Source organism: Nerophis lumbriciformis, linkage group LG11, assembly GCF_033978685.3.
Source record: "Nerophis lumbriciformis linkage group LG11, RoL_Nlum_v2.1, whole genome shotgun sequence".
Lineage (NCBI taxonomy): Eukaryota > Metazoa > Chordata > Actinopteri > Syngnathiformes > Syngnathidae > Nerophis > Nerophis lumbriciformis.
The window spans coordinates 9020496-9044659 of record NC_084558.2 but is presented as its reverse complement, the minus strand read 5'-3'; the positions used below and the strand labels follow the sequence as shown (position 1 = coordinate 9044659).

At 40.0% G+C, this 24164-nt stretch overlaps 2 protein-coding genes across 2 annotated transcripts; one reads left to right on the top strand and one right to left on the bottom strand.

Annotated features, from left to right (window-relative positions):
* The first annotated feature begins 32 nt into the window (after window positions 1-32).
* On the top strand, window positions 33-17886 carry LOC133610821 (uncharacterized protein C16orf52 homolog B-like). Its single transcript, XM_061967472.1, has 3 exons — window positions 33-589; window positions 9373-9585; window positions 13971-17886. The coding sequence occupies exons 1-3, from the start codon at window positions 484-486 to the stop codon at window positions 14153-14155; spliced, it is 504 nt and encodes a 167-aa protein (XP_061823456.1). The 5' UTR covers window positions 33-483; the 3' UTR covers window positions 14156-17886.
* A 1043-nt stretch (window positions 17887-18929) lies between these two features.
* On the bottom strand, window positions 18930-23812 carry birc5a (baculoviral IAP repeat containing 5a). Its single transcript, XM_061967473.2, has 4 exons — window positions 23590-23812; window positions 19955-20064; window positions 19597-19714; window positions 18930-19515 (listed from the first exon to the last, which is right to left on the bottom strand). The coding sequence occupies exons 1-4, from the start codon at window positions 23698-23700 to the stop codon at window positions 19426-19428; spliced, it is 429 nt and encodes a 142-aa protein (XP_061823457.1). The 5' UTR covers window positions 23701-23812; the 3' UTR covers window positions 18930-19425.
* Between the last annotated feature and the right edge of the window lie 352 nt (window positions 23813-24164).

The following is a 24164-nucleotide window of genomic DNA, read 5'->3' as shown; positions in this document are numbered from 1 at the left end:
CGTGATACCTGACATGGCAGGGGCGGCGTTGACATGTGCTCTCGCGAGACTTGGCGGACGGTAAGAAAGCAAGCTTGCTAGATTTGAGTTTGTTTTCGCGAAGACATGACTTCGTCTTTTTGCTGAAAAATATACATTCTCGACGCTCGGCCGAATTTTAAACAGACACGAGAAAGGAAGTTGGTGTGATTGTGCAGTTTTTGTTGCCGTTTTTTCGTGTGTCTGGAGGATAGACCGTTTTGCTCCACGTCAAGTCGACTGCATGAATCCGTTGTCATTTTTGGGTGGTTATATCGGCTAGTAGGTCCACTTTGTCCCTAACCAGCGCCATCTAAACGACCGGCATGACGGTCTACCACGCCAGGGCGGTGATCCCCTCCTCCTCGGCCCGATTTTGGATCGAACACGCTGCGATTCAGAAAACACATTGGGACTTTTAAATGTCTCCTAGAGAAGTCCTCAGCACGGGCTGTGTCCACTGCCATGGATAAACTGACCGTCATATCAGGATGTCTTTTCCTCGCTGCACAAGTCTTCGCCATCGCCAGCATCGCGAACCCAGACTGGATCAGCACCGGAGAGTCCGCTGGTAAGTCTTCTTGCTGCAGAAGTTTACACTGCTTAAAAGTCTTCTTTCAAACCAAACAAGTACATGAAGTTCACATTTTTCAGGTTTTAGTATGTTTTTACGAAACGGTTTAACTGACGGGCTGAAGCAATTTGGTTAAACGCTACACACAAGCCATAGCATTAGGTACACCTTTCAATACATCTAAAGCGATAAAATGCATACAATGCACTTCAACATCTACAGGTGAACATGATTTAAACTTTTGAATGCCTTAACCGTTCAATGTTTCAGTACTTTTTGGACATCTTTCTGACGCCTAGGCATAGCTCAGAGGCCACTTTTCTAAATGGGAAGCTACATACAGTAAGTCTTTATTGATTATTTGTTAGTGTCCTTTTCTTATGAAGACGATTTTAAATATTTATTTGTAATTAACTCAGGGAAATTATTGGTCGCTTCATGAATCAGTGGGCTATAATAAAGAGTGGGGTATTCGTACGCCCCACTTTTTTATTTTTTATTTTGTTTTTCCAAAGCCAACACTTTGATAAAGAAGGTGAGAAACACTAATTTAAGAAAGAACGTGTAGCAAGGTGGTGTCCGTGTGCCTCTGCCATCTACGCCCGTCACTGTCTTTGTGAAAATAATCTTCAATGGAGTATAACTGGTGTTAAATGTTCATTTATCAATATTCTTAGGTAATCAACTTACCGACTTAAAGGGGAACTGCACTTGTTTTGGAATTTTGCCAATCATTCACAATCCGTATGTAAGACAAGAACACGCGTTTTTCTTATTTATGCATTCTAAGTTGAAAAATATGGCAAGTACAAGGTGGCGAACAATGCAGCTAAAGGGAGTACACTACTCCACCCATAAAGCCCTCTAAAAAACATCTAACAACCGCCAACAATACTTCATTTTACTCGTAACCTCAATATTAACCAACTATTAGCAATATTGTTATTATAAGCGCTAAACTATTTTCAGCCGCACTGTGATAACAGATTCATATTGACATACTGAGCCGGTGAGCTGCTGCATCGCCTCGGAGTTGGTGAGACCTAATTCTAGATTATAAATCATGGATACAGCGGATGTGATGTCCTATGCAGACCAGCAATTGGCAACACTGCTCCTACATTTTCTCTTCTTCTGTTCTTTTTGGAGCTTAAACTACCATATTGTCCGGACTTTTGAGTACACCGGCATCTACTTAATTTTAGAAGAAAAATATATTTTCCATATATTAGTCACACCGGACTATAAACCGCACTAATCTATGTTGTGAAATTAGTTATTTACACAGAAAGATTTTGTAAATGTTTATTTACGTATATTAATTGTTTCCAAACGGTGCCTGTCACACAGCAGTAAAACGGCTAATCAAACAAAACAGAAGTCATCATCATGGACCCGCTAGCTGCGGAAGCCAACTCTCCAATCAGCTAAACAAACTGATGTCCCTGGTGACGCTTTGGTAAATTTACGAAACTGGAGCAATACAAAAAGAATCCCATTGCAAGTTAGTAATACTAACACAGACACTCATAAACGTGCTAGCATAGTAGCTAATGCTAATGGCGCTAGCTTGATTACATTTCGATTGCATGAAAACACTCCTACAGACATCAAACATAGGGCGATTTAGTAAGTATGAATAGTTTTGGTTATGTTGAATACTTAAAAACGTTGCTTGGAATGATGAATGAAGAATCCGTATGAGTAGAAACGCTAGGGAATACTAGAAGACGGAACAGCACTTGTACCTCCGGTTTAAAGCACTAAACGGAAAGTAATACTGTAGACGTTCACCCCACATTACCTGCAACTATTTGTTGAATTCAAAACATGTCCAGTAACGACGACAAATCCATGAATTAACTGCTCCGTTGTATAAACCGCAGGGTTCAAAATGTAGGAAAAAAGTAGACTTAGACTTAGACAAACTTTAATGATCCACAAGGGGAATTGTTCAACGCAGTAGCTCAGTTACAATGATGGAAAGGACAATGCAGGTATAAATAGACTAATATAGTGATAAAAAAAATCTAACATATATATACATAATATGTGTACAGAATAATATATATATACAGATATATTATATTATGTAATGTCTATAACATATATACAATATATACCAATGACCATGTACAATATTACAGTATATGTGACAGCAGCAGCATAAAATAGAGAGTAGATCCAGCAGGAAATAGAAAATAGACATTATAAACATTCTAAACAAAGAGAAGTAGCTAACATGTCAGGTGTCAGGTAATAGGCAGATGTCATCTATTGCTGTATGGCGAGTGATTATACAGCTGGATGGAGTGTGGAATGAAGGAGTTCTTGAATCGCACAGTGCGGGAAGGAAGTTGAAGGAGCCTGTTGGAGTATGAGCTCCGCTGTCCCTTAATTGTCAGGTGGAGTGGGTGGGCAGGGTTGTCCATGATGGCGAGCAGTTTTTCCAGTGTCCTCCTGTCCCTCACTGACACAAACGCCTCCAACTGCGTGCCAATAGTTTGGCCGGCTTCCCGGATCAGTTTATCAATCCGGTTTGAGTCCCTTTTGCTGGTGCTGCTCCCCCAACCAACCACAGCAAAGTACAGTGCACTGGCCACAACAGACTGATACAATATCTCCAAAAGCTTGCTGCACACATTAAAGGACCTATGCTTCCTCAGGAAAAGGAGTCTGCTCATGCCCTTCTTGTAAACAGCTTTGCAGTTGTCCTTCCAGTCCAGTCTGCTGTTCAAGTGGACTCCCAGGTACTTGTACTGCTCCACTACTGCCACCTCCCGGCCCTGGATCTTGATGGGCTCCACCGGGGTCACTCTCTTCCTGAAGTCGATGACCAGCTCCTTGGTCTTGTCCACATTAAGGACCAGATGGTTCGCCTGAGACCACTCCAAGTAGCGGCTTATAGTCCGGAATTTACAGTAGTTGATCATCACTCCTGCTGGTTGCAGCCAAGTACTGCACTCCATATTCACCTCACTTGTAGTCAACACACAGGCTTGTTTTCCCCCCATACAGAACTTCTATTCATTTGTTCTTGGTCTCTACTCTCAGGTTAAGAAAGATGCTGATGAGAAAAAAGTGCAACAGCGCTCCGATAAACTCGAGATAATGGGCGGCAAACAAACTCAATTTAAAGCACATTCAAAAGAGATGACCCAGGGGAGCTGCTGAGGTTAAATGGAAATATTTATAGTGCTTTCTTGTAGCTCAGTAGTAATCAAGTGGGATATCTTTAATGTATAATTTATGCATAGCACACATAATCATGTGACATGTTGTATTTGTGGCATCATTTAACTGCAGAACCATTTGATCGGTTTGCGGGCAGAGTCATTATGTGCGCCATATAATAAACAGTAGTGTGAAATAAGTGCCTCTTAAAAAGCCCTTTGTCCCTGTTTAATTAGCTGGATGTGATTACGCGGGGGCAGGAAGTATTGTTTGTGGCTGAGGACTTTTAATGGGGCCTCCTGGGAGGAGGAGGCCTTTCACCTGGAGGATTAAACCCCTTGTGATTGTCGATGATGTCATTTACGTTGGCCACCAGCGCTTCATGGACACCCAGTCGTACCTTTTACGGAACAATACAATTGTGACGCAGATATTTAGTGAGCTTGAAAAAAATATTCCACAATAACACACCATTGAAATAAATGTAGATTTAAAAAATTCTTAGATATTTTTATATACATGCATACACACGTGTGTGTGTGTGTGTGTATGCATACTACACAGATCTCTTGTTGGATTTACTGCGTGAATAAAAATGTATTGCAAAGTTAATCATTAATGTGATGTGTAGTATTATACTGTATTTTATTCTACATATTAAAACAATATTTCTTGTTTTAGAGAAAAGCTGTCTCCCAGCCCAAATATATATATATTTTTTCTTGAATAGGCAGAGGCATATCTGGCCACACGTGAGAGATTTAAACTGCACATTAAGTGCTCTGCGCGCACTACAAACCGTGAGCTAGCAAACTAGCGGGCATGGCGTGGGAGACGCGTGGCCACTCTCCTTTATTTGAGTTTCACAGCCAATGTGTGTTGTGTGTGTGTGTGTGTGTGTGTGTGTCCGAGCAGGTTTAAAAGTCAATCATGGACACCAAGAAGGAATACAGAAAAGCAGCGCAGACACTGAATTGCTTGACAACCCCTGGAAAATATCAAGGAATCATATGATTTATAGGATGTTCATTCAGTTGTTTAATTTTATAGAGAGAAAGCAGGAAACAGACATGACATAACACTATCATTATTTCAAATGGCAATTTCTGCTTTGAGAATATTGAATGCATCATCATAATCCCCTCAGTTCCCCCCAAAAACGGATTAACTCGCTGGACTGTAAAGACAATATAACATACATCCATAAACGTGGATGCATATGCAAAAGTGCAATATATTTATCTGTACAGTAATCTATTTAGATCTGCACCTTATTTTGTAAATGCAAACACTGTGCACCTTATTGCTCTTTTATCCTGCGCTACAACGAGCTAATGCAACGAAATTGCGTTCTTATCTGTACTGTAAAGTTCAAATTTGACTGACAATAAAAGGAAGTCTAAGTCTATAAATCATGAAAATGAATTGTGGTAGTCGGTTATAGTTTCATTTTTAGATCAAGCAGAGTGACAAAATATTGGAATCAGTCAATTCTGAGGAAAAAATAGGGAATCATCCTGTTAATTTTAATCTCCAAAACTAACATCTGCTCCACATTATATCTGTTTATTTAGTCTGCAGTTAAAACGAGTGTTCGTACCTTTGAGAGCTGTTGCACCAGGTGGATCGACATGAATCATAGCTCCGAGGCAAGAGATGACAATTCACACAAAGGAAATTACAAACCTCCTTCAGGAAGGTAAATCATCAAGCAATGTTGCAAAAGATTTTGATTGTTCACAGTCAGCTGTGTCTAAAATCTGGACCAAGTACAAACAACATGGGAAGGTTGTAGAAGGCAAGCAAGACAGAAAGCTTCAAGCAATAAAAGCTAAAAAAAATTCACAGCAAAACAAATGGGTGGAAACAGGACTCACCATCTGTGACAGATCTTTAAAACAGGATTTAAATACAGCAAAGCTAAACAAAAGCCATCAGTAACATCTAAACAGGAACAAATACAGTTCTAATGTGTTAGGAAAAGCAATCGTGGACTGTGGATAACTGTAATCAGTGATGAATCTGCATTGGGCAAGGTGATCTTCTTCTTCCTTTGGATAAAGATGTTGATTAGAGGTGTAACCATTATACAGCTGGCCAACTGACTAAGCTCTCGTCCACAGCTGCCAGACCACAATCCTCATTAGGATGGCGGTATATGGGACAGGATGTTGTGATGTGGTCTGCAGTCTGCTGATGATGCTGCAACTTTTGTTTGGTGCTGTTCCAATGACATTTATAAAGACGACTGCCTGAAGAAAACATGTAAATGTACACAGTCATTGATTGGGCTGCATGTCAGATAATGGCACTGGAGAGAGGGCTGTCATTACCATCCATCCATACTTGCCAACCCTCCCGGATTTTCCAGGAGACTCCCGAAATTCAGCGCCTCTCCCGACAACCTCCCGGAACAAATTTTCTCCCGAAAATCTCCCGATTTTGAGCCGGAGCTGGAGGCCACGCTCCCTCCAGCTCCATGCGACCTGAGTGAGGACTATGGCGTCACATTAGTGCCAAAAATCCGAGCGCATAAAAACTGTTATCGCGCGCTGATTCTCCACTTCGTCCGCGCGCGCGACACCCTTTTGCGCGCGCGTGGTGCCTTTTTGCGCGCGCGCGGTGCCTTTCTGCGCGCTCTCTGTGTACTCCTGGCATCTCTCCTCGCGCTCTCATGTTTTTTTGTTGGAGGCCACGCCCCCTCCAGCTCCATGCAGACCTGAGTGAGGACGGCCTGTTTTCACGTCCGCTTTCCCACAATATAAACAGCGTGCCTGCCCAATCACGTTATAACTGTAGAATGATCGAGGGCGAGTTCTTGGTTTCTTATGTGGGTTTATTGTTAGGCAGTTTCATTAACGTCCTCCCAGCGCAGTAACAACACACAACAACAGCAGTCACATTTTCGTCTACCGTAAAGCAGTTCGTCTGCTGTAAACAGCAATGTTGTGACACTCTTAAACAGAACAATACTGCCATCTACTGTACATGCATATGTGACAATAACATCTAGGGCTTTTAGAGAGTGCAGTGCACAACTGCGCACACAACAAGGAGACGAAGCAGAAGAACGAGGAAGATACAGCCATGGCGATGCCGACGACGAGTAAGATGAAGAAATACGCTTGTAAGTTCCAAGCCGCAGCTGCGATTGGACCTGGATAGCCTCCGGGAAGAAGTAGTGGACTACGAAGTGCTTGGCAGTGAAGATCGTCCTCAGGAAGCAAAGATTGACCGGTTTTGGGCCATGCTAGGGAGAGATGGAACATTCCAGACTCTAGTGCATTTGATGAAAGCACTTTTGTGCGTGCCACACAGCAATGCATCATCAGAGAGGGTGTTCAGCATGGTTAGAAAAATAGTAACAGAGAATAGAACACGGATGGACAATTAAACCCTTAACTCAACAATGAGTAGATGAGTGTTGTGTGTGTGTATATGTGTAAATAAATGAACACTGAAATTCAAGTATTTCTTTTATTTATATATATTTATATATATACAGGTAAAAGCCAGTAAATTAGAATATTTTGAAAAACTTGATTTATTTCAGTAATTGCATTCAAAAGGTGTAACTTGTACATTATATTTATTCATTGCACACAGACTGATGCATTCAAATGTTTATTTCATTTAATTTTGATGATTTGAAGTGGCAACAAATGAAAATCCAAAATTCCGTGTGTCACAAAATTAGAATATTACTTAAAGCTAATACAAAAAAGGGATTTTTAGAAATGTTGGCCAACTGATAAGTATGAAAATGAAAAATATGAGCATGTACAATACTCAATACTTGGTTGGAGCTCCTTTTGCCTCAATTACTGCGTTAATGCGGCGTGGCATGGAGTCGATGAGTTTCTGGCACTGCTCAGGTGTTATGAGAGCCCAGGTTGCTCTGATAGTGGCCTTCAACTCTTCTGCGTTTTTGGGTCTGGCATTCTGCATCTTCCTTTTCACAATACCCCACAGATTTTCTATGGGGCTAAGGTCAGGGGAGTTGGCGGGCCAATTTAGAACAGAAATATCATGGTCCGTAAACCAGGCACGGGTAGATTTTGCGCTGTGTGCAGGCGCCAAGTCCTGTTGGAACTTGAAATCTCCATCTCCATAGAGCAGGTCAGTAGCAGGAAGCATGAAGTGCTCTAAAACTTGCTGGTAGACGGCTGCGTTGACCCTGGATCTCAGGAAACAGAGTGGACCGACACCAGCAGATGACATGGCACCCCAAACCATCACTGATGGTGGAAACTTTACACTAGACTTCAGGCAACGTGGATCCTGTGCCTCTCCTGTCTTCCTCCAGACTCTGGGACCTCGATTTCCAAAGGAAATGCAAAATTTGCATGGTTGGGTGATGGTTTGGGGTGCCATGTCATCTGCTGGTGTCGGTCCACTCTGTTTCCTGAGATCCAGGGTCAACGCAGCCGTCTACCAGCAAGTTTTAGAGCACTTCATGCTTCCTGCTGCTGACCTGCTCTATGGAGATGGACATTTCAAGTTCCAACAGGACTTGGCGCCTGCACACAGCGCAAAATCTACCCGTGCCTGGTTTACAGACCATGGTATTTCTGTTCTAAATTGGCCTGCCAACTCCCCTGACCTTAGCCCCATAGAAAATCTGTGGGGTATTGTGAAAAGGAAGATGCAGAATGCAGACCCAAAAACGCAGAAGAGTTGAAGGCCACTATCAGAGCAACCTGGGCTCTCATAACACCTGAGCAGTGCCAGAAACTCATCGACTCCATGCCACGCCGCATTAACGCAGTAATTGAGGCAAAAGGAGCTCCAACCAAGTGTTGAGTATTGTACATGCTCATATTTTTCATTTTCATACTTTTCAGTTGGCCAACATTTCTAAAAATCCCTTTTTTGTATTAGCCTTAAGTAATATTCTAATTTTGTGACACCCGGAATTTTGGATTTTCATTTGTTGCCACTTCAAATCATCAAAATTAAATGAAATAAACATTTGAATGCATCAGTCTGTGTGCAATGAATAAATATAATGTACAAGTTACACCTTTTGAATGCAATTACTGAAATAAATCAAGTTTTTCAAAATATTCTAATTTACTGGCTTTTACCTGTATATATGAAATACTTGACTTGGTGAATTTTAGCTGTAAATATACTCCTCCCCTCTTAACCACGCTCCCTCAGACTGGAGTGTGTGCTACATGCTTTTCTTGTCGTTTCGTAAAAATCTTGCACTCTTCCTCCCTTTTTAATTACCTCTCGAGGAACTTCGAGGAAACGTTTATCCTTTTCGCGATTTGAACGATTCGTACAGCCAAAAACGACACAACCATAGGGTATTGTTTCTTTGAGAAAGGCTAAATGGCACTTAGTACCCACTGAAAACAAAGCCAGCTTGACCACCACGCGTATTCATTGGGCGGGACATCTTTTTTTAAATTACTCAATCCTTTCAAAAAAAAAAAATAGGTCAATGATCAAACCCAAGTCAAAAGAATGTGAATCTTGTCTGATACCCCTAAACCAACAGCACCTCTTTACCCCTCTTCTATAAAAAGTCACATGCGTGGATGTGTTTGGTCACGTTCTTATTTGTCTATTGAAGACGACACTTCTTCTCTGTCCAGGCTCTCTGACTGTAGGTCTGGTCCGACAGTGCCAGACCATTCATGGGCGAGATCGGACCTGCATCCCCCCTCACATGCCCCCAGAGTGGGTCACCACGCTCTTCTTCATCATCCTGGGTGTCCTCTCGCTGACGGTCACCTGCTGTCTGCTGGTCCTGTCCCACTGGCGCCGCGATGTCATCCGATACGCCCGCTGGATCGCCTTTACCGGACGTAAGTGTCTTCCTCGCTCCTTCAATACATATCTCGGACGAACATATCATGAACAGGGCCTTCCCTCCTTATAGGCAAAACATTTGCTGTGCATAGGGCCCCTGTTTGCATGAATAAATGCATGTAAAATGTCATGTATTGAATGACAGGATGCGTCCTATGAAAATTTACTACAAATGTATTCCCAGCGCCTTCCTGCTCTGTCACTGATAAAAATATGATGACATATTTCTTCCATCCATCCATCCATTTTCTACCGCTTATTCCCTTCGGGGTCGCGGGGGCGCTGGAGCCTATCTCAGCTACAATCGGGCGGAAGGTGGGGTACACCCTGGACAAGTCGCCATCTCATCGCAGGGCCAACACAGATAGACAGACAACATTCACACTCACATTCAGACACATTTCTTCATACAGTCTTATTGTCTCTTGTGGCGCACAGTGTTAGTGCTGAGCTGGTAGCTTGACCAACAAAGATTAAATCCTGTTTGGGGTTATGCCAGAAACATGTGTAACTTTATGCTTTTAATATGTAAATTGGGTTATTCTTTGCACTAAAACCATTAACTATTGAACAGTTTTGTTGTTATTAATTTGTTTAAGTACAAAACATGCATGACCATACTTGCCAACCCTCCCGGATTTTCCGGGAGACTCCCGAAATTCAGCGCCTCTCCCGAAAACCTCCCGGGACAAATTTTCTCCCGAAAAACTCCCGAAATTCAGGCGGACCTGAGTGACGTGTTGACAACACACAACAACAGTGTCTACCGTAAAGCAGTTCGTCTGCCGTAAACAGCAATGTTGTGACACTTTTAAACAGGACAATACTGCCATCTACTGTACATGCATATGTGACCCATCCATAATGTGTCACATTTTTGTGTTGATTTATTTATTTTATTTTGTGGTTTGAATTCGTTTTTGGAGCTGTCATTACACATTTATCAGTATTCACATTGGTCAGTAGGGGGCAGTAGGGCGTTTCTTCCCAATTGAATGCTATCACCTGCAGACCGGAAGCGTCTCGTCATTCTGATGAGCGCGACCAGTCTGTGAACAATTGAAACGTCCTGTGTGCTTTTTCCTCCTGTATAACAGGTTAATTTTGGTGAATCAACTCACTGAATAATATCCATGTGATCTTTATAAGTTTAAGTACACATTCTGATGGTGGAGCCTAACTCTAAAGTGTTTGTGAGTTGTAGTTTGTAAATGAACACTGAAATTCAAGTATTTATTTTATATATATATATATATATATATATATATATATATATATATATATATATAGCTAGAATTCACTGAAAGTCAAGTATTTCTTATATATATATATATATCTTAACCACGCCCCCCGCCCCACCCCCCACCTCCCGAAATCGGAGGTCTCAAGGTTGGCAAGTATGTGCATGACCTATGTATAAAAAACGTCTGACATAAATAAAAAGTCTGAACATTTTTTGTATTGTGGGCAAGGGGCTTTCAAACTAGATTCAGCTGAGGGTCCCAATTTAGGCTGGCCCTCATCATGAATGTAGAAGTCAGTCTAGATTTTTTTTATACTGTTAAGGGTGTTATCAGTACAAGTGTGAGGCAGGCAGCTTGAGTAAAATAAAGAAAAACATTTTTCAGACCTGCTATGGTAATTTCACTTATGTCTAAAGGGGACCTATGATGATTATAATCTACATCTAATTGGATTATATGTATTGGATATCGTGATGGAGTCACTTACTGGAAACTTTGTTTCTTCTTTAGAATATTATTTTACAGGATGACGTTTTGTCACTGTTCATTATAGATTTAGTTTTGCTATATATTTGTTTTCATAAATTCCGAAAGAAGCATAGTATAAGCGTCTGTAGTCTATATTTTGTATAATTGTGTGTTTAAATGCTACAGGGCTAGGAGCCTAGAATATAAAAAGAGGCCTTTGCCGGCATTCAGGGAGTGTTGGGTTGGAGAGAGTGGTTGTTGGGCGCTAGAGAGAATCTGTTTGGCATTTTGTACACTACTACAAGGAAGGTAATAGACATTCAACATTACACAGTAAATGAAGTTCTGTTTATTTTTGTAAATACTTCTGGGTTTGTTTGGACACTTTCACAATTTTTGCGGTTTTCCACCAATTTTTTTCCCCACTGTTGGAGCGCAAGAATAAACAATCATTTTTAAAGGGGAACTGCACTTTTTTCCGAATTTTGCCTATTGTTCATAATCATTATGAAAGCATGACGAAGAATGTATATATTTTTTTTATTGCATTCCAACTCGTAAATAAAAGTCCACTTACAGCGGAGCCAACAAAGGTCCTCTATTCCGCCCATAAAACCCAATAAAAACCATCAAGCATATTTTCTTGTCATCCTGGCCAATTTTGGGTCCTAAATGGCTGTCAAGGTGTAGCAACTTGTTGGACTACCTACTCAGACTTATTCTGTCCAGGTGTGATGCATGAGTTATGATCTAGAATAAATTTACAGGGAGTGAGGAAGCAGCAGACCACTAGACCAGTGTTTTTCAACCACTGTGTGCCGTGGGAAATTATGTAATTTCACCCATTTGGGGTAAAAATATTTTTTGCAAACCAGTAGTTGTATTCCGCAAATAATGTACCGTTGTTGAGTGTTGGTGTTGTCTAGAGCTCGGCAGAGTCACCATGTTATACTCTTCCATATCAGTAGGTGGCAGCAAGTAGCTAATGTCGTAGATGTCGATGTCGGGAACATGGTTTGTCGTGATCACAATATGCAGACGACAGCTTAAACCACAAATAAACCAAAGGCGATTGCCACTAAAAAAAGGCATTGAAGCTTAGAGAAGGTTATGAAAAACGAAACTAAAACTGATCTGGCTGCAAAGTAAACAAAAACAAAATGCTGGACGACAGCAAAGACTTACAGCGTGTGGAGCGCAGACGGCGTCCACGAAGTACTTCCGAACATGACAATTACAATCAACAATGTCCCCACAAAGAGGGATAGCGTCCGCACAACTTGTTTGCTAAAACAAAGCAGGTGCGGGTAATAGCGCTCAAAGGAAGACATGAAACTGCTACAGGAAAATACCAACAAAAAGGAAAAGCCACCAAAATAGGAGCGCAAGACAAGAACTAAATCACTACACACAGGAAAACCCCAAAAACAGTACTTTGAGACAAGAGCTATAGTGACGCATGGTTGGTTATGGTTTCAATTCAGATCCAACAATTGCGAGAACAACTTTTTATTGTCAATATCGGCTGCATTTGTTTAATGTTTTCTGCTGGTGGTGTGCCTCCGGATCTTTTCAATGAAAAAAATGCGCCTTGGCTCAAAAAAGGTTGAAAAACACTGCACTAGACGATGTAAACATAGGGACACGCGGAAGTTATCACAGCGTCGCTATAAATAGTTTGTCTACGTTAGCGCTTAAAATAACAATATCACTATTACTTGGTTAATATTTAAATCACGTAATGTAAATGGAGTATTGTTGGCGTTTTTTTGATCCCTTAAATGAAAACTTCTCTCAGATCACATCTAAAAAAAATCAACGGCTACTTTTTCTTCTCTAGCTCAGAACATCCAGTCAAATCTAACCTCCTCCGACAGTTCTACACCTCCATTATCCAAATCATACTCACCTTCACAATAATTATTTGGTTCGGTAATTTGGATTAAACAATCACGCTAAAAACTACAGCGCATCATGGATAAATCCAGTCATATCACAGGTCAACCCTTCCCTTCATACACACACTGTATCATCACAGCATCACTCAAAGAGCCCCATAAGATCACCTCTGACCCCACACGTTCACTACACCTGTAGTTCACGCTTAAGCCCTCTGGTAGGCGCTACAGATCAATGCCAGCGAAGTCTACAAGGTTCACAAACAAAAACATGTCCATGAGGACACTCAATAGAACTTCAGACTAATTACGTTATACACCTGAATGCCTTTCTGTTGTTTTTGTGTGTTGTATATGTTTATTTGACTGTAACCGTGAGCTATCAAAGCTGTACCGATTGTGAATTCCACCAATTCTTTGCAAGGCCATTATTAAAGATTCTGGTTCTGGGCGAAATAAAGAGGCTTCCATTTTTATTTACAAGTTGGAATGCATTAATGATTGCGAACTATAGGCACAATTCCAAAAAAAGTGCTGTTCCTCTTTAAGCTGTCTGGCTGAGAGCTTGACTTATGTCTAAATAAGTACGCTCTGATGTCACAACGTAGCCAGACTGCAAAATAACACACAAAAAGCTCCAATAAATCAGAACCGCAGCTCCTTAGTGTTCATGCAGCCTCAGATTAAGCTGCTACCACCACCATGCTTGACATCTATTAGTTTAGTACAGTGTGGTAACGTCTTCATTTTTCCAATATCACCCTGCTCTAGTGGTCCTCTTCTGTATGGCCGCTCTCATTTTCCCGATCGGCTTCTACGTGAGTGAGGTGGGAGGACAGCCGTACAAGCTGCCCAACAATACCGGCGTGGGCTCCTCCTATGTGCTCTTTGTGCTGTCCATCTTTTTCACCATCGTGGGCCTGCTGTTCGCCGGGAAGGTGTGCTTACCCGGCTGACGTCTGCTGTCCTCGCTGGAACTCTTTTGTCATCCGGAAGCCGGGAGACGAGGCAAAAGAGGGGAGCAGGAGTCCCATCCGTCCATGTGTTTGGTCAGTGCACACACACACAAACTGGGATTTTTAAAGAAAGTGATGGAAATGCATGGAAGCGAAGACTTACAGCGGAGCCATGCTGGATTGTTAGTTATCTTAAGGAGGAATGACAGATAACCTTTCTCACCCTCTTAACTCAACCTAATTGCAAAGCCCAGATGGACGATGGAGGTCACGGCCTGACCGACAATACAATCTGTAACATAGTCCTTCAAAGAAATGTCACTTTCTTTTCATATTTATTCGCATTTTGTAATGAAAAGGGTCTAATATATTTCAACTGTCCACCCTAAAACGCCTGCTCTATTTATGTGCTTTAGTTGCTCATTTTAATACGCACTATGGTATTGATTGAACCCTTGTGCTTTAATCCTGCAGTCATCTTAAATTCAGAAACAACTGCTGTGTGTGTGTGTGTTGGTCGTATCTGCAACAATGGCACGTCTTCCTTTAGGGTTGCCATGGTAACGTCATCGAATGTGATACTAATATGATTTCCAAGCGAAAGATCCTGTGGCAGAAGGTTCACGCCAAGCATTGCTCCTTAAAGCCCCCAAAAATACTTTCATTAGGCTATTAGGCCATTTGTGGCTTGCAGCTTGTTTTTGTATGGCCCACAACACATTTCGACAAATACAAATAAACAAGAAAGCTACTTTATTTTTTATGATGATTGTTCTATTCTGTTTTAAGTATTGTTGTACATAAATGTACAATGCATATTCATTTTAATGTATTGTCTCTTTACAGAGCCTTTGGTTTGAAGCTGATATGTTTACAATTCCTGTTTGTTGCTAATCCAACTGTTCACATGCACTGTCCCGTCAAAACAAAATACATAACAATAAGGCATAACAATAAGGAGAAAGGTTGAACAATTATTACAGTTAACACCAATATTATGGAGTCATACCTCGGTTATTGCTAACCTAATTGGTTCCGGACACGATACCGATTAACTAATTTCTGCAAAATAGAAATCAGTATATTTAAATCAAACATTTTCATAGTTAGAGCATAAGAAAAAACATGTGAACTTCTAAAACAAATTTTCAACATTATGAGAGCCCTCTAGACACCTTTTACGCTTTTAATCCATTACAGTATCGCTGTCTGAGCCAATTAGTGACCATTGTACTGAACAGCGTGCTCTGAGTAGTTTAGTCTCCATTATTGGCCAATACTATGTAGTTTTGCGATTTTTTTGTTTTGTTTATTTAGACATTGTTATGCTTTAAAAGGTGTAATTTAGGCCAAATATGTTGTAGAATATTCTTTAAAAAATCTATGATTTGATGCCGCAATATTCAAAGATCGAGGGACGACTGTACATGTAAAGCTGAGGCATTAGTGCAGGTTGTCCAAAATGTGGACCAGACGGCCATTTGCAGCCCGCAGCTTTTTTATTGGCCTGCGGCACATTCTAAAAATACTATTTAAAAAGAAAAAAAGAAAGAAAAAAAAAAGAAAGTAGAATAAAAGTATATATTGCATATTTTATGGTTTTGACATAAAAATCTGAGTTTTGACAAAAAGGACATTAAAAAAAACTTTATATGGACAGACCTGGGGTTGGTCTAGAGCAGGGGTCGGCAACCCAAAATGTTGAAAGGGCCATATTGGACCAAAAATACAAAAAAGTAATCTGTCTGGCGCCGCAAAAAAATTAAAGACTTGTAAGTGTTATTATGAAGGCAACACATGATGTAAGTGTCTATATTAGCTTAATTAGCCTACTATCAAAATGACTGTGTCACAGGCTTACACAAATCTTCGTTGACAGAAATGTTGAAATGTAATATTTATTCTACACATTTTCCCAGAGGGTGAGAGAACTCCTGGAAATTACTGTCTTAGAATGGCCAAAGGTATAGATGTGTGTGCCCAAGTTAAAGGAAACGGCAGGCTGTATTCTTCCTTGCAAGCTGGGTAACGTTTGCTGTAGTCCGGAACAACATGGCACACAAACAACTATCAGAAATGCAGCAAATATTATATTACATACAGATAATATGTCATGAGACATGGAAAAATAAACTAAATACACAGAGGACATAAGTCAAGGAAATTAAAGGAACTCAAATATACCTACAAACGAGGCATAATGATGCAATATGTACATAAATAGCATGTTAGCATCGATTAGCTGGCAGTCATGTAGTGACCAAATATGCCTGATTAGCACTCCAACAAGTCAATGACATCAACAAAGCTCACCTTTGTGCATTCACGCACAGTGTAAAACGTTTGGTGGACAAAATGAGACAAAGAAGAAGTGGCATAAAACACGTCTTTCTGTGGCAGCGTCGGAGAAAGTTATACATGTAAACAAACTGTTGAGTCACAGTCCACACAACGGTGAGTTCAAGGACCGTTGAAATTAGTAGGACAAAACGGTGCTCACCAAATACTCTCATCAGTGAAGCATAAACACAAACATATGAAACAGTGGGCTTTCTAACAATTAGGAAGATTTGTGTCGTGTTTGTCCTCCTACAGAAACAATATTACAACAAAAAACAACATTTTCACCCCATTTTTTTTTCCATTTCCATACATTTTTGAAAAAACTCCGTGGAGCCACCAGGGCGCCGCTAAAGAGCCGCACGTGGCTCTAGAGCCGCGGGTTGCTGACCCCCGGTCTAGAGAGATTTAAGTATTGAATACAATTTTTTCTTTATATATGAGTTAATTTGAACATTTTAATGACTGAGACCTTTCTGGCTCCCCGGGACCAAACTTAAAGGGAGCCCTAAATGTTAAAAACATTTATATATTGTAATGGTTTTGAAAAATTTGGACACCCCTGCACTTTTTTTCCCTAAAAGATATATAATGTCTTAGCATATTCACATGAGATTGCTTTAGCTTATTTTAAAAAAATCCTTTCTAAATAACAAAATGGCCCCCTAATACTTTATTTTTTTTTTACTACAATGTCCCTTGTAGAGAATGATTGGACACCCTTAGCATATTTTTACCCGCATTGCATTGGTTCTAACAGGTTAAAAAATAGTGAATATAAAAGTTACTCCCACATCCTTTATGTTTCCTTATAAGTGGACCTCAGGGCTAGAAAATTGGACATAATATTCTGGACTGAAGCGAGTACACGTGGAGGCAGGATTTATCTTCATCTGCTTGTTTATTTGCTTTCCTGTGCTTTGTTTGTGCACACGTGAAAGGAAGGACGTGTCCCTGCTTTGTTTGCATTTGTTACACCGATTATGACAACATACAAAGTGAGGCAAAAGACAAGTCTGCTGTTGCAATGTGGAATTAAGATGCACGAGAGCAAAGTACACTACATGTTTCTTTTCAACACATGTACGTGTTTGTTGGTCCACAAAGAAAATTCTACGAATACAGGCAGGCATATGTTAGGAGTGTAAAAAAAAAAAAATCGATTTTCAAATTAATTGCGATTCTTAATCAATAAAAAAAATCGATTTAATACATATATATATATATATTTTTTTCTCAATCTGTCCGACCCAGCCACTCAGTAAAAATCATATTGTTGATGTAGATGTATTTGCTGTACAGATTTACTTTAGAAAAGAGAATTGTGTGATACTTCTCTTTATGCCTTATTTGTATTTGACTTTATTAAATGTTTTGTAAGCATTTTATTTTTTTTTTAAAACAAAACCAGTTTTCTTTTAAGTCAAATTGATCAGAAGTGTTATCTATTTTATGGAGAAATGTAGTAATCAAAAACCTGGCATCCAATGTTATTAAAAAGTATTGATTTTGAATCGAGATCAATTCTGAATTAAATCGTTTCCCCCAAGAACCAAATCGAATCGTGTGGTGCAAAGATTCATAGCCCTATTATATATACATGATACAATTTTGCAAAAAGGCTAAAAACTAACACTGCTATGTATACTGTCTTTTGACCTATTTCAAGAAAAAGTTTATTAATATCATTATTTAATTTCTTCTTTACAATGCTTTTATGACCGAAAGGACAAGATCACGGATACAAGCGGCCGAAATGAGTTTCCTCCGCCGGGTGGCGGGGCTCTCCCTTAGAGATAGGGTGAGAAGCTCTTCTGCCATCCGGGGGGAGCTAAAAGTAAAGCCGCTGCTCCTCCACATCGAGAGGAACCAGATGAGGTGGTTTGGGCATCTGGTCAGGATGCCACCCGAACGCCTCCCTAGGGAGGTGTTTAGGGCACGTCCGACCGGTAGGAGGCCACGGGGAAGACTCAGGACACGTTGGGTAGACTATGTCTCCCGGCTGGCCTGGGAACGCCTCAGGATCCCCCGGGAAGAGCTGGACGAAGTGGCTGGGGAGAGGAAAGTCTGGGCTTCCCTGCTTAGGCTGCTGCCCCCGCGACCCGACCTCGTATAAGTGGAAGAAGATGGATGGACAATGCTTTTTGCTGCATTATTTTGTTTAACTTGATTTCTATGTGCCACAGGCCAATATAAACAGCACCCCTAGTGTAAGCCAACTGTCACTACACACAAATTGCCACAACATCGAAAGGGAAAAGTGATAAAAAATGGATGGATGGATGTACCCCCAACTGCTTCCTGTACAGCTGTTATTTTTACTGACAAACACACCACAAAATGGCACGGTTATTGGCGCCACCGACACATTTGTTCTATTCTTTCAGCACCAATTCACAACAAAGCTTATCTCAAGAGCTACATCTAAAGTTATTCATATATAACAGTGTTTACAGAAAATATAGTAAGGTTATGATCAATGAAGTTATGGCTGAAAAATCCCTAAATTGTTCACCAAATTAAAAGGTTAGTACAAGAACGACAAAACTCATTCACATTTTTTATTACGTGCAACAAAGATGCTAAAACCATGTTATATGCTAAACTATCTGAACAAAACATCCACAATGTAGCTTTTCGTTATAGGTGATAAAGCAAATGTGTGTAATTTCAAACATATATTACTGATAATTGCATTATTTTAGGTTGAGAGCATTCCGAGGGCAATAAAAATTAGCTGCGGAATGAAACCATCCATTTTGGTGAACATCTGGACAAATACTTTTATGTGCTAGACTTATTTATTGAAAAATGTGCATTTATAAAATAATGCATCAAATCACTTGGCTATAACTACTGAAGATGATTACTAAGCAAAGTATAGCTAACACAAAACAAATGCTGTACATATTTACATACACACCCAATGTCTATTTGCCCATTTTCATCTTGAGAATTTCCGCTTTCACCAATCTTGCAGCCACCTCAAACCTGTCGACGGCCTCGTTACAGTTTTTGCTCTGCATTTGGAGGAAATGAGTGCATCAGACGCCATCACATGTCATGTAAATATTGCTAGGGGATGGAGCAAAACAACATACGATGAGGCGCTTGTGCCTCGCCTGGTGGAGCTTCAAGAACTCGTTCAAAGACAGCTCCTCTACTTTCTTCTTCAGGGTCAAGAAGTGACACGAGGGTGAATGCGATTTGTGCTCTTTCCTGTCAACCAAATAGGGAAAACCATCAGCAAGTGCACATCGGTGCCTTGTATTGGAGGAAAAGTATTAAAACGAGGTATATAATTTTGTTTTTTTAAACACAGAGCAGACTGAATGCAACACATTTACGTCTTAAAACAGCTGTAAACTGCAGTCGGACAGATTTTGTGTGGAATAATCCAATATCTCCCATGAAACAAAGCACTAATCCTAATTTAAAATTGTGAAATATTAATCTTACTGTGGGTCATCGTCCGGCTCCCAGCCCTCCAACTCCTTGAGGCAGAAGAAACACATGGCAGTATCTGGGCTGTTGTCGACGGGCGTGTAAATGAAGCCAGCCTTTGCCATCTGAAAAACATTAACAATTAACATCATTTTGAGCTGTTTTTTCACATTTAGACTTAGACAAACTTTTTTGATCCACAAGGGAAATTGTTCCACACAGTAGCTCAGTTACAAAGGATGGAAAGTAGACTATAGGTATAAAGTAGACTAAAAATGTACCATAGTAGCAATATAAAATATAACCTATGTAATATTTACATATTGTATATACTATATACCGTATTTTTCGGAGTATAAATCGCTCCGGAGTATAAGTCGCACCAGCCGAAAATGCATAATAAAGAAGGAAAACAACATATATAAGTCGCACTGGAGTATAAGTCGCATTTTTGGGGGAAATTTATTTGATAAAACCCAACAGCAAGAATAGACATTTGAAAGGCAATTTAAAATAAATAAAGAATAGTGAACAACGGGCTGAATACGTTATATGACGCATAAATAACCAACTGAGAACGTGCCTGTTATGTTAACGTCACATATTATGGTAAGAGTCATTCAAATAACTATAACATATAGAACATGCTATACGTTTACCAAACAATCTGTCACTCCTAATCGCTAAATTCCATGAAATCTAATACGTCTAGTATCTTACGTGAATGAGCTAATTATTTGATATTTTACGGTAATGTGTTAATAATTTCACACATAAGTCGCTCCTGAGTATAAGTCGCACCCCCGGCCAAACTATGAAAAAAACTGCGACTTATAGTCCGAAAAATACGGTACTGATATATTAATTATATTATTTGTATGATTATATTTTTATATAATATACAACAAATCCCAATTACCATGTACAATATTACAGTCTATGTAACAGCTGCAGCAAAAAAAAGGGCAGCATAAAATAATAGCCTCAATAAATGGAATGTTGTTTTCACAAAACGAAAGTCAAGGCACCTAAATGATCTTTGAGCGGGGGCCATCTTGATACATTTTGGTCATTAAAGATGCAAAAACCAATTCAACGTACATTCGTATATATGCTAAGCTATTTGAAAAACACAGCTTTTGTGACATAAGAGACGAAGCAAATAGTGTTATATCTAATATGAGGCCTCGAAATGAACTGTTTTAGGTCAAGGCAAGTGTTGCCTTAAGGAGGGCTCATATTTTAGGGCACCAAGGCAAGTTAGAAGGGCACCAAGGCAAACATTATTTTCTTTCAAGGCAGCGGCTCCAAAGTATGCATGCTTACATACACAGTTTTTTAAATTCATTATTAATATAAACTTGTCAGCTTTTTGTCATTTAATGATGCCTTTATCTCCATTTTTACCTTTTGATAGAGGGAAGTATTTTTTTATTATCTATTTTTTAAGTTATGTACATCAAATCAAATCAAATCAACTTTATTTATAGAGCACATTTAAAATTTACCACAGGGGTAGCCAAAGTGCTGTACAATGAGCAGGTTAAAAGATAAAACGAGTACCGAGCAAACACAACACAACACAAACAGAACACGATAAAAAATAAATAATTAAAATAGAATTAATAAAAACATAAAAACAGGATCACAGCAGGTGTATTATGGGGCGCCATTGCAGGATGGATATCACTCAGTGTTAAAAGCCATGGAATAAAAGTATGTTTTTAAGAGAGATTTAAAAACAGGAAGAGAGGAGGCTTGTCTAACACTCAGGGGTAGGTCGTTCCAGAGCTTGGGAGCAGCAACGGCGAAAGCTCTGTCACCTCTAAGCTTCAGCCTTGTGTCAGGGACCGTCAACAGCAGCTGATCGGCTGATCTTAAGGATCGGGTGGGGCAGTAAGGCTGAAGGAGGTCGGAGAGATAGGTTGGCGCGAGGTTGTTTAGACATTTAAAAACAAATAAAAGGAGTTTAAAATGTATTCGGTAACGCACAGGGAGCCAGTGAAGGGACGCTAAAATAGGGGTGATGTGCTCACGTCTGCGGGTCTGTGTTAGCAGACGAGCAGCAGAGTTCTGCACGAGCTGCAGGCGGGCGAGGGAGGCCTGGCTAATGCCTACATACAGGGCATTACAATAATCAAGACGAGTCGAGATAAAAGCGTGGATTAATTTCTCAAGATCATGTCTTGATAGAAGCGGTTTCACTTTCGCTATTTGGCGTAATTGATAAAAGCTTTTTTGAACGACGCTGCTGATTTGTTTTTCGAATTTAAAATCTGAGTCAAACTTTACCCCCAGGTTTGTGACAGAGTCGCTGAGATACGGGGTCAGAGTGCCGAGGTCAACGTTGGGGGAGGGAGAGCGACTTGGACCGAACAACATAACTTCTGTTTTATCTTCATTTAGGCTCAGGAAGTTAGCTGAAAGTAGATGTACATGTAGATGCTGTATCGGGACAGATCCATTTAGAGTTTGAGCAGAAATATGTCGTATAGGAATTAAATAAACACGATACAACATTAACAAAATGATGTGTCAAATGTTTTTTTAAAGTAATACCTTTGTGACATGAAAAAAAAAACATGCCGTTTACTTTTTGATATCAAAATAAAACACAAAGCAGTTTGGCTAATGAAGATAAAGTCTAATAAACAAGATGTGTTCTTCTCTAACGCCCCCCTTGTGGTTTAGTACAACCGTTTGGCCAACAACAACAAAAACCAGGAGTGACAGCATGTTTCCTCACCTCATTAACTCTGTCACAGCAGCTGATGGACGCTGTATTGTCAAAATGAAAGCAACATCATATAGTTTTTCTCCTTCACTGTATACTTTTAATGTGGGGACAAGTATCTCCAATATTGTCCACACCTGTCTCCATCTAAACACAGCAGTGCGCTCTTAAACACATGGCGGGAAGCGAGGGAAAATGACGGTAGCGTCCCGGAAGAGTTGGTGCTGCAAGGAATTCTGGTAATGTGTTATGTTGTGTTACGGTGCAAATATTCTCCCGAAATGTGTTTGTCATTGTTGTTTAGGGTGGTCTCACTATACGGCACAGACAGTGTTGGCGTTTACACAGCCACACTTAGTGTGACATGTAGGTCTGTTGATTATGTATACTCCGAGGGGATACCACCATTGTTAGAACACCATTTTTAACAAGCCAAACAACAATAGCGCGTATGTGTCTGACTTCGTGTTGCCTAAAATGCATCAATAAATTTAGGATTTTCGGTATTTTATAAAGGAGATGGTCCGCTAATTATCATTATGCAGTTGACCAGGAAATCCCTTGACAAGTAAAAAGTCAAGGGCGGTCATCTTGCCGCAAATTCGATCCCTGTAATATGCCTCATTGATAATTAATCATTTACATTTTTAGAACATGTTGAGGGGCCTATATAATTTCGCTGCAGGTCAAAAAAAGGCCCCTGTGCCACACTTTGTACACACCTGCTTTAATTCAAAACGCAAAAATATCTGCTTTGTTGTAGTTAACTCATCTCGAGTTAAACACTTGCTTCAACAACACTACTTTGCAACAAAGTGATGCTCTAAACAAAAAGCTGCTACATGTGTCGTGTAATTTTATCTACAGTGTTTACAATTAAAAACGGCCTTATTTTCAATTTGGACTCAAAACTCACGTTTTCCGGTGTGCAAGCGCAGTCTTCGTCAAAAGGCCACCCTTCAAAAGTTTTTAACCTATTCTCCCAAAGGTACATCTTAAATGTGTCGCCTTCGTTTAAAAGCTTCATTTGGGGTTGATTTAAAAGCCGGATAAAAGTTGTAAAAATGGCAAAAAAAACCCCAAGCAAAGCGATTTCAAATAGCTGACAGTTTTCTTGAAAATGTTTTGATTGGATAGTTTTCTTCTTCATGGTTGAGCCACACAAGTGCTTGTGCGGCCTACGCCATCTTGTGGTTGTCTTGCCCAACTGTTGAAGAAAAAAAAAAATCAAAATACTGTATTCTAATAACTAACATTTGATGCAATAAATCAAACTAGAATTCATTGGTACTCAGTTTATTTTATATAGTGATAAACAATATAAATAATTGTATGATGGAAACTCCTAAAGAACGCCACTTCCGCTTCGTAGTCTCGCAACACAAGTGCTTGTGCTGCATACGCCATCGAGTGCTTGATTTGCGTAATCATCATACTATAGTTTAACAGTTAAGTATTTTTAAACAATAAATCAAACTAAAATTCAATATT